General features: G+C 37.9%; 1 protein-coding gene across 5 annotated transcripts in view; it reads right to left on the bottom strand.

The window, feature by feature from the left end:
- RANBP17 (RAN binding protein 17) overlaps window positions 1-18,391 on the bottom strand; it is a 363,628-nt gene that overhangs the window by 113,519 nt on the left and 231,718 nt on the right. For 4 of the 5 annotated variants that reach the window (XM_055555070.1, XM_055555073.1, XM_055555072.1 and 1 more), the window contains one exon: window positions 5,631-5,690. The exons of the other annotated variant lie outside the window; for it this stretch is intronic. In XM_055555070.1, the coding sequence (XP_055411045.1) occupies window positions 5,631-5,690 (60 nt within the window). The remainder of the gene's footprint in view (window positions 1-5,630; window positions 5,691-18,391) is intronic. 5 annotated transcript variants of the gene reach the window in all.

Below are 18,391 nucleotides of genomic sequence, written 5' to 3'. Positions count from 1 at the left end.
TGACAGGGTCATTTAAAATCAATGTATGATTACTGCATTTCTGTTAAAAGACCATCTCACATTTTCCAAGGTACCTTATCATGAATTCAGAGAGCATGCAGATAATATGAAAATGTCTTTAAACATTTGAAATGCAGTTATACCATACATACACATAATTTGGGGGCGAGGACTAATTTGTCCAGTGAGCAAATATCTATAAAATTGTTTATCATAAAGCACAATTCAATGAAAGCTTTCTACTGAAAAAATTCTAACACAGTATTTAGGGGTTTTCAACATTTTCTAAAACTTCTATCACGTTATCCAAAATAATTTTTATAACAGCAAGAAGAAACTATATCACAATACATACTCATTTTAAGGAAAAATACAGGAGTTGGCATAGGAATGAAAGAAAAGGAAAAAAAGCTCACTTTCAGTTCATAGAGTCCTAATATTTTCTTTCATAATCAATTAAGATAATTTGATCCTAGTGAAAACTAAGCAAATATCTAAGAAACAAAAGACTCATGAGCCCATTTGTGTTGCTATCTCTCTCTGAAGGACACGGTGAAGCCGCATAAACCGTGGTGCCTTTGGCTGCAAGTTTTGCAAAGTCAGAGGTGCACACATTGTCCTCTAGTTTTGCCTGTCCATCGTGCCTGCCTTCCTCTCTTCTTTAAAGATGCAGGTTTTCCTATTAGACTACAAACTCCCTGAGGACAGAGATGATACTCTTTCATCTTGCATCCCTATTACTCAATAACTGTTGAATGTATAACAAAAATGCACATTTTGGCTGATTCCATTTCATTCATAATTATTTTGACAAAAGGAAAAAACAAAAAAAAAAGTGTCTTTTTATGCAAAGAACTTTTTTGTGTGTAAAAATAACATATTCCAAATTCCACTCACTCAGGTGACCACTTGCAAAATTTCATTATTTAAAAAGATGTAGTTTTTAAAAATTATTATCATTTTTCAGTTGAGGTATACTTGATTTACAGTGCTGTGTTAGTTTCAGGTATACAGCAAAGTGATCCAGTTATACATAGAGAGAGAGAGATATATATATATATTCTTTTTCAGATTCTTTTATAGATAATTACAAGGTATTGAACATGGTTCCCTATGCTATATAGAAGGTCCTTGTTGTTTACTATAGAAAGAAGTAATTTCAGTGCTTACATAATCCTTCAGGAAGAAGCCCTCCTTGTAGATTCACTAAGAAGAGCTCTCTCTCCTCTGGATGCTCAGAGCATCCACTGTTGCAGGCCGGTTAGCGGCACTTTTCACATAACAGAATATCATCCTGCTGTACTAATAATTTTCCATGTTAATATGTATTTCCTCCATTACTTCATGCTGCCTGAGGCCAGGGAAAATGTCTGTTTCTTTTTACATCTCCAGAAGTACTTAGTACACTGTCTTGATAAACTTAGCAACACAGAAACGCATAGGTTTTGGTCCCAAAGATAACTGGATTTGAGTTCTGCCACTAATTAGGTGTTAAAGTCTCTGAACCTTGGTTTCCTGTTTTTCTGAAAAAACAAGAATGATAAAAAGACCTACCTTATAGGCTTTGGGGAAGATTAAATGATGGTACCTAACAGAGCCTGGCATTTAGTACTATCCAACAAATGCGGCTTCCCTCCCCAACCCCTTTCAGGGGCCCCTTCTAATGCAGACGTGCTCAATCGGGTCCGACTCTGTGCAGCCCCATGGCCTGCAGCCTACCAGGCTCCTCCGTCCATGGGATTTCCCAGGCAAGAGCACTGGAGTGGGTGGCCGTTCCCTTCTCCAAACCCTTTCTAGTATATGCTAGTACTGTCAGCTACTACCTTACCAAGAGAAAAGCGACTACATAAAAAGTAGCAGAATGGTTAAGTGCTTACCTTGAAGACTTTCACACAGAGAAAAGGTGAAAACAAACAAAAAAAACCCCGTAGAATTTGTATTAACTTGGAAATCTTAGTGTATGTTCAATCAATGAACACACTCTTGTCTTCATATTTATTTATCTGGCTGCTTCAGGTCTTAGTTGCAGCACAGGGGATCTCCGCTGTGGTACACGGGCTTAGTTGCTCTGCAGCATGTGTAATCTTAGTTCCCAGATGAGGGATTGAACCTGGGTCCTCTGCATTGCAAGGCAGATTATTAACCACTGGACCACCAGGGAAGTCCCAATTAACACAATCTAATCATGGTTAGAAATGGCATTTGTTAAGAGCATAAAGCTTCAAATTTTCATGATACAAAACCAAATTTTTTCTACTTCTAGATAGTCATTGTCTTAGAAGCTAGGAATATCACACATTTTAACCAGTCATCCATTTCTCTGGTTCTAGAAATACAGGAAGTCATTAGAAATGTAAGAAATTACCATTATTACAGACATAAGAAGGCATGCTCCTAAGACACTGTCTTAATATGTTTTCTTATCTCTATTCATTTTACTGTAGAGCTTCTTTTAAACTCCAGAAAAGAGTATTTGGATACACGTATAATGCTTCAGTGACCCAATACGTTCTTTAATTTCTAAACTAACCAAGTGACAAATATTGCCTGAGCATATGCAGGTACTTGAAATGATCTTAATCTGGTTTTTAAAAAAGAAGCCAGACAAGATAAGAAAACCAGACAAGGGAATACACACACAAACAGCAATAAGATTTTGAGCTATAAATTTAATAAAGAACAAAAGCATGCGCTGTGATAATTTTTTAAATTGCCTTTTTTTCCAATCCTAATCCTTGGTCTTGGGTATCTGCAGTGTTGTCTCTAACATTCTGGTTATAACTTTGAAGAAACTAATTATGTCAATCCTTAAATTTGGAGTAGATTACAGGACTGGGAAACCCAGAATATTAGTTCCTAAAGGTTGTATGGATATATAATGACAGTCACAGAAATTCAATAACAGCCCTCTATGAAATGTACTCAAAAGCACCACATGAAACAAATTAAACAGAACAATGAATCTCTCATTCTGCACAAATAAGAAAATAAGAGAAAACACTGGTTCTATAGGTTTTCATAAGAGTTGTTATAATGAATTAAGATTCTGGATAATGAATCTTCAGAAAATTACAATAAGTTAATACCCCTGGGCCTTCTATAAATGTTTAAGATGTTATAACTTCTCAAAGAGCTTTTATAAGCAGGCTCAGTGTAGAAAATTAGTAGTGCTGTGGAAATCAACAAAATATTTTGCCACCAGATGATATATTTCCTGAACCAATTCAGTATAAAAGAATTCACATCCAATAACACAAAATTGATACCATAAAATTTTAAAAACTCAACAATTATAAATTTTAAAGTATTGTTTTAATCTACTGAAATGACTTATAAATCAAGATTTTTAACTGAATCTAATTTGGTAAAACAAAATCTGTCACTGGAGAGGATTCAATATAATAAAAACATTAACGTGCCTTAGAAAATAATTTTGGAACTGAGTATGAACTCACTTCTTATGAGTAAGAAACCAATTTCCACATTTTTTTCTCAGGCTTCAAAGCACCCTTGAGGCTAATGCAGTGCTCTCTATATGAGACCCATTAAACAGAAGGGGAAGGGAGGGAATAAAGGGAAAGGTGTAAGAGGAAACTAATAGAGTATTTAATGACCTGGACCCAAGCAGTTTGGAACTAAAGATATTGAGCTCTCTTGTTAATGTCTGAAGCAGAATAAAACATAACCATCACAAGTAACTTGTGACCAAGAGAATTAATGGTACAAGAATCATTGCTGTATATTAAATACATACACTTAGTGATACTGAATAGAGCCACGTTAATCTTGGCTAGTTTTTCCATATCATTTAAAGCAACAGCACAAAATACAGGACCAAAATTAGGTAAAACAATCTTTTGCCAAAAGTTAATTTTAAAACCATAATTTATATTGGAAACCAAGCAGTAAAAGATTAGGAATCTGCTTGCCTCATTCAGTTTGAATACAGAATGACATCTGATAAACAAAAGCTGGTTATGGAAAAATAAAATAAATATGAATGTTTAGCATTTATTTCAGTTAGAATATCTGAACCTACCATCTGTGGTGGCCATCTTGCTAAGGGGACATGTACCTAACAAATCTCTTAAGAGGCGTTCCCAATCTGCTTGAATAAGCTATTGTATAAGAAAACTTGGAGCGATCACTTTGGCCTCACATTTCCTTCGCTCCACATCCTGTAGCACAAAGCATGAACCCAGCAGGCTGGGGTGCAGGGCTGCCTGCTGCCCTGTGATAATCCCCTCTCCCAGTAGGGGCCTCCACTGATGCATGGCTAAGACCATGCTTCCTCTTTTGCTTGCACCCCAGTGGGGTTTCCATTCCTAACTTGGGCCCAAATCCAGACAGCTAAGGAAGGGCTCCAGATGCTGCCAGAGAGCATTTTGGATTAGTTTCTAAACATTCATTTATTACAAAGAGGGGTTCAGGTACAGTGCGAAAGCCAGTAATAGTGGTAATTTTGGAGAGATTCTTTTCTTCCCACCCATGACCAGATCTAAGGTCTAACTACCACCTGTTCAGCAGAAGCTGGCTCTTTGCCTCATTTTCCTTCAGGGAGCCACTGACTAAGGATCTCCACCAGCATGAACCTAATGTCTCCCGACAGGCCTTCACTGGCCAAGAGGGAGCTGGGTCGAGAGCACCAGCTATTGGTCACAGGACACAGTGCACAGAAAGACTCCTGCGGTGCAAGCAGCTGAAAGCCAACTAGAGAAGGCGGGGAGCGTGCGTTTGTCCTGACACAGCTTTGCTCCTGCTGGCTGCCAACCCACTCCATATATGGGCCAAGCTTCTGTTAAACTAGTCTTCTGTGGCTAAAGCCATGGTAGAGTCTAGGGTAAATATATTATCTTTCCAAGTTCATACAATAAGAGGCTAACCATGCCTATGGCACAAGGCTATGAGAAGAAAGCTTGATTAATTTTGGTAGAAGGTTCTGAGATCATAGTTTAAAGGGAGCATTTCAGGTATTTGATTTATAATCCTTGGCAACAGCAAATTTATAAGATGACATGATTACATTTTGGAGCAAAGAACTGATGCTAGATAAAGTCTGTTAGAGGGTGGGGAATTGGGAAGTAAATGATTTTGTTTAGTCCTTTATACTTTTCAAAGGTGGTGTTCAGAAACATATTCTGGCACGACAGATACATGTGCTCTAGATACCATTCAATTAAGAGATGCTATTCAGTGTAAACTAATACAACTTTCTCCTTTCAGGTATGAATAGAAAGTGTGTATTAGTTGCTTAGTCGTGTCCGATTCTTTGTGACCCCATGGACTATAGCTGACCAGGCTCCTCTGTCCATGGATAACTGGTTAGAATTGGCCACTTCAGAAGTGTTATAATCAAGAAACCTAGGCTGCTTTCACACTGTACAATCACCCCAAACAGAGGCGTCACAGTTAATACTGCTTATTACCTGACTATTGAACATTTGGTTATAAAACATGCACACTGTAGGATTACACAGTGCAAAAAAAAAAAAAAAAAAAAAAGGAATCAAGACAATGTTCCCCTACACTTACACTGTGAAGGTGCCTATTTTAATAATAAGAATCTAGGGCTGTGGTGAGATAAGCATAAAGACTGGTGATCCACCACAATAACCAGCAGCTCAACTCACCTTAACTACTTTCCAAGCCTTCTCTGGAACTCTGGACACATCACTCCTCAGGCGTACAACCTAAAAAGCACAGAGTTTAGGGACCTGCCACCTGATTTCAGGGATAAGGGAAGAGCAGAAGGCCTTCCCAACTTTAGATACAAGGAGAATGTGGCTCAGGATCTTTGTGGCTGTCACTTAAAATATTCATGGGACTTTGATTTTATTCTGGAGGCTATGAGCAGAGGCATAGAGCTGTTCAAAGCCTGGATGTGGTTATATGGATTACAATGGATTTGCTTCTATGAAATAATTCAAGAAACCAATTATTAAAGCATAGCCCTAAAGAAGAACAAATTATAAATAATAACTGAGAGAACTATTTTTAAGGATCTCTTAGTACTGTTGTTTCCCACAAGGCACTCTCATTATGCAAGTGTGGCAATGGGGCTAATGATGTAAGTAGGCCAAGTCACCTTCTGATGGGTAAAAGTACATGTTTAATAAATGAAACTCATTTCAGTAGTCATTTAAATCATACTGAGTTTTCTACCACTTAATCCAACTCTTGCACACACACACACTGCTTCCATATTGCCTCTCTGAAATATGTCCCATTTCCTACATTCAGAACAACTTCTGTACTTTCCTCCCGCTCGGCTCTCTATCCCTCTAGGAAGGACAACTGACACCAAAAGTAAAGGAGTAACAGCTCAAAGAATAAAAAAGGCTACCAATGACTGTACTTTTTATTATTCTTTCAAATCAGCTATTTTCATCTTTTTATTACATTCTCAAACTTTACTCAAAAACGTTGATCCTATAGTCCTTTCTATCTTTTACTTTCTGTCTCTCTCACTAGCCTACTTAGTGAAAACTTTAGCTTACCCTAAATGCAACGGATCGGAGTTCCCCTTCTGATGGACTTCTGATGTCTTCAAACACTAATATGGGGGTTTCCCTGAAGAGGCAGTATCTGCAGCAACAGGCTAACTACTGCTTCCATCCTAGCCTTCCTACTGAATACTTTTATGTTGAAAATTAGCTACAGTGTATGCAGAAGTCTAACTGGTGAACCAAGAACCAACCAACCAAGCAGCTGCCCAGGAACAATATTATTCCCTGAGTAAGAAGACAGAAATGAACAAGCTAACCCAGTACATATTTTAGGTAACTTCAACCAGGAGGAAACACAGAATGCATATGTAGTGCAATGCATGTGGGATTCTGCATGAGACTGCTCCTTGCGAGTCCAGCACAGTGCTTGGCAGGTAAAAGGCATTCAATAAATATTTTGATTTAATGAATCAAGTCTATGATTCTAGTAAAATTAGTCTCTAAGAGTCTGTTTCTTTATCTATAAACGGAAAGAATATCACAATGAAAATATCACAAATTAGAAAGCAGTCCAATAAAGTGGTTAAAGAGCGATTCTGAAGGCCAAGACTAGTTGGAGTCTACCAATTACTGAATGATTTCGAACAAGTTGCTTACCCTCTATACCTCAGTTTTCTCAAATATAAAAAAAGGATGATACAGTAGCACCTAATTTATAGAATTTTTGAGAGGGTTTAAGTACTTACCATGTGAACAGCACTTACAACAGTGTGGGCACAGGGCACACTCTCCATAAAGAGGTGGCTGCTACTACTACCGTCACCAAACGCTGTACCATGGCCAGCACTGGCAGCGCACTGGCAGAAGCACTCGGAAAAGTTTTAGCACACAGCACGCACCAAATAAACATCAGCTACTAGCCATTAGGCTAGGTGGTCAGTAAACGGCCACTACTATTAAATAAGATACAGTCAGACATTAGTCTAACATTAAGGTTATGAGCCATACACCAAGATGACAGTCCCTTTTATTTGCGCTTTATCTAGACTAGCTGCTGGAAAATAGATATTTGTTCTAAACTAGTACATGAGCAGCTTTAGTAGTGTATAAAGAAGAGGGATTATAGGGAAGAGAGTCCCAGTGAAAGACAGCCTAATTCCTACTCTTGTGTCTTCTCCCTATAACGTCTACTTTACAGAGAAGGAAAAGGAAATGTGACGAGAAAGGAGACAGGAGGAAAACAGAATGCTCTGTGGCAGCAGGTGATGTTCTGTCCCAAGGGTTCATCTGTGCAACTTAGGCTTCTGATTTCAAAGCCCATATCTTCCTTTTTTGAATCATTACAAGTTCCTGTTTGCTGTCTCCAGGGTAAGTTCCCATCTAACGGGCTAAGTGATGATTTACATCCCTGTGCCCAATAAATTATCAAAGTCTTCCCAATTCAGGTAAACAAATTCATCCAATTCTCTGAGTTTTCTTTGTTAAATTAAATGTACATAGACAAGGGGTTCCAGAACATCATCATTAGTTTTAAATTAGCAAAAAAGTTTTTGTGTGATAGGCCTAGTTAAGAACAGAAAGGGTCTGCCATTCATATATGAATATAATATTGACCTCTCATACTAGACCATGGATTGAATTGCTGACGGACGGCTAGCCAGAACTAGAGGTACAATCTGTGGTTGTCGAGATGAGATTTTTCCTTGGGAAGTAAAACAGCAAATATGGGGATGAAACTTCTGATAATGGTCTCATCAATCATTACACTTAAATCTCATCATGCCTAGTGCATGCATGCTAAGTCACTTCAGTCGTGCCCGACTCTTTGCGACCCCATGGACTGCAGCCCACCAGGCTCCTCTGTCCATGGGATTCTTCAGACAAGAACACTGGAGTGGGTTGCCATGCCCTCCTCCAGGGGATCTTCCCAACCCAGGGATGGAACCTGTGCCTCTCACACCTCCTGCACTGGCAGGCGAGCTCTTTACCACTAGCGCCACCTCACGCCTAAAGGCAATGGGATGCACTAGAAAGCAAACTTGAGTATAGCGTATAATGATCTGCTTGAAAACTCAGGATCTGACACTGAACAAGTTTTTAACCTTTCTGAAACCTTTTTTAAATTCTGTAAAATGAAGATAATCTTGCCTATTAAAGGGAATTTTGCTGAGAAGACTAAAGGAGAAAATGTAACAAATAATGCCACATAGTGGAGTTAAACAGAAAGCAGAAAACCCAATAAAGGTTAGATTAAGGTTGGAGATAAAGAAAACTCAGATAAACTCAAATGCTATTTCCTAGGTATTTCTCAGTCTACTTTACCTGAAAATACAGGTATTATCAGGGTAATGTTTTAATACCCAGTGTCATGATCTTTAGGAACCTCAGCAATGTAAAGGTTGGAGGGTATTGTGTAAGGATGCAGCTGTATCTGCTGGAGACTGTGGTATTAGAGTGTCCTGTCTGTGTCTCAGAAATGCAAATAACCAGGAAAAAATAGATGGCTGGGAACTGGGACCATCAGGCATGAAAACATTTCCAATGAATCATGAAAGTGGGCTAAGTGGTAGCATGGAAGGAAGTGGTCATGTGGAGACAGGAGAGGACAATAAGTGGTTGAAGTCTTAAAAAAAAAGGATTAAAACAAAAATTGAGAATTGTAATTTCTCAGTAAAGACACCAGGGCACTAAGGTATTTTTGTACATTTCAGCACTGTCTATCCTTTTGCAATTCTTATCAGAAGGTGTCGGAGATTGTCCATAGAAATGTATTTCCAATTTTGTAAAGGGAGTCAGTTAAAAAAATGTAATTCACATCGGAGAAAGTTGTTTCAAAACCAACTTTGCTTAAACAAATCTATTCAGCAAAGCAAGGGATACTGGTACTTGGGAGATACACAGGCCTAAGGGAAAACAAAATCCCAATAAGTAGCCAAATCTGCTTCTGTTATTTCAAGATTCCTTCAACAGAAACATTATGGGAAGATAAAAATTAGGAAAACACTGAACTGAACTAATTCAAAATGTTAAAAAAATATTTTCCATTTACGTTTTATAACCAAGTGCTTTTCCCACATTTGTCCCAAGGCAGCAGATGAAGCGCTATATTCACCATTTCTAATACTAGCAATTGGAACATGCTCTTTGGCAAGGCAGAAATAAGATAATTGTTCAACATAGGCTGGCTTTTCAGAAATACTGGAAGCATTGCCTGTAATTATAGACATCTGTCACTGCTAGCCACTCAGTACTAACCCTGACATCAATATACAACCATAGCACTAAACTGCCTGCAGGCATAGCAATGCAGACCAGATACGCTAGGCAGGCAATCATCTGCTTCATCCAAACGATCTGTCAAAGGTTCCCGACCACAAATAGCTCTTACATTTTGTATCCTTAGGATAATATGTTGATTTATTTTAGATTCTCTAATATTTACAGCCTAGGCCATCTACTAAAATAAAGAAACAAAACTTATGGCTGATGGAGGCAGTTACTGTTCACAGTCATCATAAAAGGTCATAGCTCAACCCTCAAATGTTAAAAATTGATGGCAGCCTTAACCACGTGCTATCATACACATGTTTCCTTTTGTAGAGGCAATTATTTTCAATAGCAATTCAAAATGGTAACTACAATCTTTCATCAGCAAGTATGTTGCCACATTGATCTAATAGAAATGCTCATATTTTAAAACCTTTTTTGAGAAGTAAAGTAAGTTTTAGTGATGAGTACTGGAGAATCCAGACTGTCAGTTTGGGTTTAGCTGTACATATAATACCGTTTCTGAAAACACTTGTTTCTACATACACAAATGATGTAATGTCTAAAAACTAGGAAATGATATTGAAGGATAAAATACTTGGTTAATGAATGAGTCAACTGACATATAATTTTGCTGAGAGTAAAGCTTATTGAAACATACATGCACACCTACATTCATATTTTGAAAAGCCCAAAGACACACTGTAGCTTTAAAAGTCACTCTCTTTTTTTAAGCAGCCAGAGACACAAGCTGAAAATTATTAGACATTTAGACTGATTAGGAATAAACACTCACAATTATCATAATGTATTACTAAAAACTCAGATATTTTTTGGTCTGATCACAACAGCCTATGCTGAAGAAAAACTATTAATTACTGACAGACAGTGAGCTTACAAGTGAGCTGCATCTTAAAAACCTCTTTTAAAATACAATTGCTAAATGCCTTACAGTGCTGTAATGTGAGACAGGTTCAAATCTTATTACTTCACTGAAATTAAAACCTAAGTTTTAATACTGTTCAAGTCGAACAATGATTCCACACTTTATTGCTTTTGAAATCCCTTGATGATCATAGGAAAAAATGCCCCCGAGAAAAAAAGACTGTTTTCGATAAACAGAAAATACAGTTTGCACTCTTAGCCTCTTTGTCATCACAAAAAAAGGATTTAATGCCAATTCTTTAAAAAAAGACTTTTTTTTCCCACAAAATGTGCACCTTGTGTGCCATTTGTAAAATCAGTTCACTTTCTTTTATTTATTACTGCAGCGCGGCAAGGCAATAAAGAAGCTACCGATAGCTAATAAATTACGTGCCTTTTAAAACAATTCTCTTGCTACAAAAACATGTAACTACAAAGGTTTACATTTACATGGTACAGCACATGAAATGTCTATATTTGTGTCCTATTAACCATTTTGGCAAATTGTGGGCTTTTACCAAATAGCTGATAGGAAAAAATAGTGACTCACAAATGTTGACTTGATATAAAATAAAAGCCTATCTAGTAAACTACTCTTTTGCTATTTATACTTTCTAAAAATTCTCCAAAATTTATTTTAAAATGTTTAGATACACTATTTTATGCATCAAAAAGGTATTCAAAGATGTTCTAATTAAAGTTAACTTAAATCTTACTGAGTATGAATAGAGAGACCTATTTAAAGTACCCTCCCCTCCCCTCCAATCTATGTACCCAGTGATCATGCAGTTTTAAAAATCATAGTTACAAGTTACTTAGGACAAGTTATAAAAAGCAAGATCAAGATCACTGGATATAAGGCAAAAATGCCCCCAATCTGTTTGTTCCTTAATATATTTTCTTAAAAAAAGATACAGAAACTTGGTTATTTAAGAAATATTCACATCAAATATGTCTTGCTAAGTAATAATTTTTAAGAGAATATTATCTTCGTATACCTACAAGAACTGCCTAAAAACCCTACTTTATGAAAGTAAAGCTGTTTTTCTGGTTGGTACAAATGAATTTTGAATATCTGTACTCTAATTCCAGGATTAAATTGTTAAATTAATCAGGGTATTAGCTTAATGCTCTCATCCTCTAAATCTCATGATGAGCATGTATTTATGAGATAGTGTATTGTCTTTTATTATTAATTTCCTCCATTTCCTGTAATAGCTATCATAGCTGTGGCTTTTTTTTTCTGGTTTGTTTCATACCTCCAAAATTTCAACTTTGTTCAATTATGTATGATGAACACTGTTTCAATTTTCAAAGCACAAACAACTTTGATCCATTTCATATATACTTCAAGATGATGCTCTACTATACAAATGAAGTAAAATTCTATATTTTCTAGCACTCATTTCTCCATTCAAATCTACTTTTTCTCCCTTTCTTTTGAAATTTGATAATGATGATTAACAACTAGGAATCCATGGAAGATACCTTTTCTGAAAGGTTCAATGAGATAATTTTATCTCATTTCATAGGCATTTTAGAGGGGAATCATTATCATCATAAATAACAGTATTCTCTAAACCATATTATCTTTACAGGGAGAGAACCTAGGTATAACATAGGTATGGACAGAAATGGTATGGACCTAACAGAAGCAGAAGATATTAAGAAGAGGTGGCAAGAACACACAGAAGAACTATATAAAATAGATCTTCACTACCCAAATAATCATGATGGTGTGATCACTCACTTAGAGCCAGACATACTGGAATGTGAAGTCAAGTGGGGCTTAGGAAGCAAAACTGCAAACAAAGCTAGTGGACGTGATGGAATTCCAGTTGAGCTATCTCAAATCCTAAAAGATGATGCTGTAAACGTGCCGCACTCAATATGCCAGCACATTTGGAAAACTCAGCAGTGGCCACAGGACTGGAAAAGGTCAGTTTTCATTCCAATCCCAAAGAAAGGCAATGCCAAAGAATAAACTACTGCACAACTGCACTCATCTCACACTCTAGTAAAGTAATACTCAAAATTCTCCAAGCCAGGCTTCAACAGTACATGAACCATGAACTTCCAGATGTTCAAGCTGGATTTAGAAAAGGCAGAGGAACCAGAGATCAAATTGCCAACATCTGTTGGAACATCGAAAAAGCAAGAGAGTTCTAGAAAAACACCTACTTCTGTTTTACTGACTATGCCAAAGCCTTTGACTGTGTGGATCACAACAAACTATGGAAAATTCTTAAAGAGATGGGAATACCAGACCATTTTACCTGCCTCCTGAGAAATCTGTATGCAGGTCAAGAAGCAACAGTTAGAACTGGACTTGGAACAATAGACTGGTTCCAAATCGGGCAAAGAGTATGTCAAGGCTGTATATTGTCACCCTGTTTATTTAACTTATATGCAGAGTACATCATGAGAAATGCTGGGCTGGAAGAAGCACAAGCTGGAATTAAGATTGCCAGGAGAAATATCAATAACCTCAGATATGCAGATGACACCACACTTATGGCAGAAAGTGAAGAACTAAAGAGCCTCTTGATCAAAGTGAAAGAGGAAAGTGAAAAAGTTGGCTTAGAGCTCAACATTAAGAAAACTAAGATCATGGCATCTGGTCCCATTACTTCATGGCAAATAGATGGGGAAACAGTGGACACAGTGGCAGACTTCATTTTTTTGGGCTCCAAAATCACTGCAGATGGTGACTTCAGCCATGAAATTAAAAGATGCTTGCTTCTTGGAAGAAAAGTTATGACCAACATAGACAGCATATTAAAAAGCAGAGACATTACTTTGCCAACAAAGGTCTGTCTAGTCAAAGCTATGGTTTTTCCACTAGCCATGTATGGATGTGAGACTTGGACTATAAAGAAAGCTGAGCACTGAAGAACTGATGCTTTTGAACTGTGGTGTTGGAGAAGACTCTTGAGAGTCCCTTGGACAGCAAGGAGATCCAACCAGTCCATCCTATACGAAATCAGTCCTGAGTATTCATTGGAAGGACTGATGCTGAAGCTGAAACTCCAATATTTTGGCTACCTGATGCGAAGAACTGACTCGTTGGAAAAGACCCTGATGTTGGGAAAGATTGAAGGCGGGAGGAGAAGGGGCCGACAGATGATGAGATGGTTGGAAGGCATCACCGACTCAATGGACGAGTCTGATTAAACTCCGGGAGGTGGTGATGGACAGGGAGGCCTGGCGTGTTGCTGTCCATGGAGTCGCAAAGAGTTGGACTTGACTGAGTGACTGAACTGAACTGAACCTAGGTATAGTTCCTAATTTACCTTTTGCTTCTTTTTAGTAGTAGTATTCACATTTACTGAAATCATGAGCTTTCTCCACACTGTAGCTGACTTAAAATGATAAAATCCTTAATTAGCAACCAAGAAAAATAGCTGACAAAATTGAACTTTATTTCTCTATGGCCCTATTCTCTCCCTCCTATATCTCACTGACAATATTTTAATCTTTAGTTACTTGAATTGCTTCCGTTAGATCACTAAAATTGTGCATTCAAAGAAGGTAGCGCAGGTGTTTCATGATTTCCATTTCTTTTAGATGGAGTTTAGAAGACTGCTCAAGATGACACAGTCAAATGGTTTACTAATCACAGTTTTCACTATTTGACAACACTGCTTCCTAGCCACTAGGAAAAAAATATGTATTAACAGACATTTATTATAGAATATCCAAATTAAGCTTTCTCTCAGGTGCTATTTTATTCAATGCATGGAAAATAACCTTGCCTTATATCTGGCACCTATCTGACAAGAGTAGGAGTGGTCAGTGTTTAATGGTGCCAATTGAGAGGGGCAGAGGAATTCATTTGTTTTACTAGCTACCATCTTATAAAGGATGGAACATTCATAGTGTCGCCAATTTGTTAAACAAACTGCAGTGTACTGATACTTAGATTTCTTAGTTTTGTTATGCAGTTTTGAACAGGAAAGTGGAAAATACAAAGTTGGACACTTCTGGCCTCTTTTTGTACCAGGATTTTGAAGCTGAAACTCCAATACTTTGGCCACCTGATGCGAAGAGCTGACTCATTTGAAAAGACCCTGATGCTGGGAAAGATCGGAGGGCAGGAGGAGAAGGGGATGACAGAGGATGAGATGGTTTAATGGCATCACCGCCTCAATGGACATGAGTTTGGGTGGACTCCGGGAGTTGGTGATAGACAGGGAGGCCTGGCGTGCTGCGGTTCATGGGGTCACAAAGAGTTGGATACGACTGAGCGACTGAACTGAATTGAACTGATGAAACTCCTAGTTCTAGTTTACTGACCTGCTTATGTAATACACAGTACTGAACGACACTGAAGTAAATCCCAAGTACCCCACCCTCAAGAATCCTTCCTGGACTTCCCCAAGATTACATTAGGTGTCTTCCTATATGTTCCCGCTGTTGTTCTGCATACCAAACATGGCTTTATAATATCAAATGACGATGCATGTCTGCCTTCTCTGTGATATCTACCTGACTATGATGGCAGGACTATCTTTCTTTTAGTCAATATTATGTCCCATTGTTTAGCACATAGTAGGCAGCTACATGTGTTTCTAATGTCTACATGTTTTTTTCCAATACCACCAAGCAATTCTCAGCTCAGTTCAGTTCAGTTGCTCAGTCATGTCCGACTCTTGATGACCCCATGGACTGCAGCATGACAGGACTTCCCTGTCCATCACCAACTCCTGGAGTTTACTCAAACTCATGTCCATGAAGTTGATGATGCCAGCCAACCATCTTATCCTCTGTCGGCCCCTTCTCCTCCTGCCTTCCATCTTTCCCAGCATCAGGGTCTTTTTCAATGAGTCAGTTCTTCGCATCAAGTGGACAAAGTACTGGAGCTTCAGCTTCAGCATCAGTCCTTCCAATTCAGGACTGATCTCATTTAGGATGGACTGGTTGGATCTCCTTGTAGTCCAAGGGACTTTCAAGAGTCTTCTCCAACAGTTCAAAAGCATCAATTCTTCGGCGCTCGGCTTTCTTTATGGTCCAGCTCTCACATCCAAACATGACTACTGGAAAAACTATAGCTTTGACTATACGGCCCTTTGTCGGCAAAGTAATGGCTCTGTTATTTTCTCAGGGGACACTAATTGGATGTCTCACATCCAATTAAGGGCCTAGTCACTAAAGCCTGCCCCTAATTTCAAACACCAATTGAAAGACCCCCTCAAAAAGCAAGTCAATTCAGGCTGTCACCTGTGCTTCTGACCAACCAGCTATAGACGGAAGGTTCCAGTGGCCTTTCTCTTTGGGTTTAATTTGCTAGAGTGGCTCACAGAACTCAGAGAAACATTTTACTTACTAGATTACTGGTATAGTTTAAAGGAAGTAACTCAGGAAAATCCAGGTGGAAAGTGATGCTTACAGCAAGGTATGTGGTTAGGGGGCATATCCTTTTCTAATTCACAGTCTTTAAAAAGTGACTATTAGCTAGTTACAATGCACTCTCTCTTCAGAAAACCCTGCTCTAATGAACAATTCTCCCTGAAAAATATGACTAGAATCAGAATAGAATTTCTCTGTTTTTTTCACCATGAAATCAGACCATCTCACTCTACCTAGCCCATATTCAATCAATAGTGACAGAGAGATGACACATATAGCTAGGATAGTGACTCTGTCCTAAAGAATCTCTAACTGTGTTAAGAAAATAAGTGGACAGAGCAGAACACTTAGGATCAAGACTAGGAATTAAAATTAGCCATTTAGCGAATTTAGACAGATTTAAAGGTCAAATCTTGTGCAAGTCACTTCCTACCACTGTGTTCTTAGCCAAGTTACTTAATGGCAGAACAGGTTAAGAACACTTTTACCATAAGAGTATTTTGAGGCCTATAAGATAGAATGTATTGTAAACGCATATTATCATAGTGCATGGCATAAAATAAACAATGAATGAGTGTTAGAATTGCCATTATCCTTATTAGTTAACTAGGTTTTAATGAATATGATCCAGGTATTAAGAACTGTAAGAGTGCAAACTGGAATAGAATACTGAAGGACGGAGATTGCTGCAGGGGTAGGGGAGGAGGGGGAACCAGCAGAGGAAAAAGAGAACAATGTAACCTAAGATAAAGATGGAGAGAGATCCCTTGATAGAGGGGGTCTGTAGAGACTAAAATTGGCTAGTAGGTGGAGCTAGAGCCTGGGGGACCTGAGAAACTGAGGACTGTGGCTGGATGAAGGCGACAGAGAGGTCTCTGAATGGGCAGGGCCCTATGAAGAAAGGGGTATTGAAGATCCACCTGACTGCAGTGTGTGTGAAGTCAAGCTTTTACTCTTCTTTAACTTTTCTGTTGTGTTGTTGTGTTCCCTCTTCTTGATATTTTTACCTTCATGGGCACAGTATTCTTGGGTTTCTCAGTTTTTCAATTCTTTATTTTCAGTCAGAAATTTTTATTTCCAACATCTTTGAGCTGAGAATACCCTTCATCCTTATACACCTAGTTCCTTGGGGGAGGTCCATATGCTCATAAGATTTCAATTAAACATGTATCCCTCAAAACTCTAAATCCATAGTTCCAAAAGTATAGCTATATTACTAAAAAATGTAGCCAGGGTTGGGAATTGAAAAGAAATGCCAAGACGGCAAAATTGTTGACAGTTTAGGCTCCATTTCCTTGAACAAGATGAAAGTCTGACGTAGGCCAGAAAAGAGATTACTGCCTTTGTTAATTATATAAGAACACAACATGTCAGCTGAAGGCTCATTTCGTTCCCTACTGATTATGACTCCAATGACCTACCCTCCAACCTTGACCATTAACCTCAAATAGTTAGAGATGTAGCTCAGATATTTCTATCTTTCCTTAAGTAGTTGAGAATCTTTCATTCATGGACTTATCAATTTATTTGTATTTTCATTTTGTGGCAATTTTTAGAAAAATAAGACCTGTAAGTTTCATTATCCACCAAAGAAAGCAGAATTTGTTCTTATTTTCCCTGAACTTAATGTAAGGCTAAAGGTACTCCTGAATTTAAATATTTAAGACATTTTCAAGCTCTACCAATATCCTGATTTAAAAACCCCAAAATATGATCTTTTCTCTTAAGTGTTTAACTTTCTTGGATGAAGAGACCAAATATCCATAGTGATGATTTCTACTGTGTAGATCTGAGCTGTGGTCTAAAAAAATGGAAACATAAATAGAGATTATATCTATTAACTGTGCTTTTAAATCATTTGAACTATTGCATCTTTGGGGTCCGTTATACACAGACCACATTTTTGAGTACTGACAAAGGTCGAAAAACGTGTTAAGACATAGCCATTCAGTTCTGACCACCTTCCTGAAAGGCTACTAGATGACTTAGTGTTGACAGGCAGAAAGCTCAAGGAAAAAACAAATGAGCTATTGTAAATTTTTAGGAACAGGCTATGCTTGTTCCTTTTCTTTCTAAGTAAAAATATTTTTCATTTCAATCCCAAAGAAAGGCAACGCCAAAGAATGCTCAAACTACTACACAATTGCACTCATCTCACATGCTAGTAAAGTAATGCTCAAAATTCTCCAAGCCAGGCTTCAATAGTACATGAACTGTGAACTTCCAGATGTTCAAGCTGGATTTAGAAAAGGCAGAGGAACCAGAGATCAAATTGCCAACATCCACAAGATCATCGAAAAAGCAAGAGAGTTCCAGAAAAACATCTATTTCTGCTTTGTTGACTATGCCAAAGCCTTTGACTTTGTTGGATATCAACAAACTGTGGAAAATTCTTCAAGAGATGG

This window comes from Bubalus kerabau, chromosome 18, assembly GCF_029407905.1.
Source record: "Bubalus kerabau isolate K-KA32 ecotype Philippines breed swamp buffalo chromosome 18, PCC_UOA_SB_1v2, whole genome shotgun sequence".
Classification (NCBI taxonomy): Eukaryota; Metazoa; Chordata; class Mammalia; order Artiodactyla; family Bovidae; genus Bubalus; species Bubalus kerabau.
Note: the sequence above shows the minus strand (reverse complement) of the source record. Positions and strands in the feature narration are given on the sequence as shown.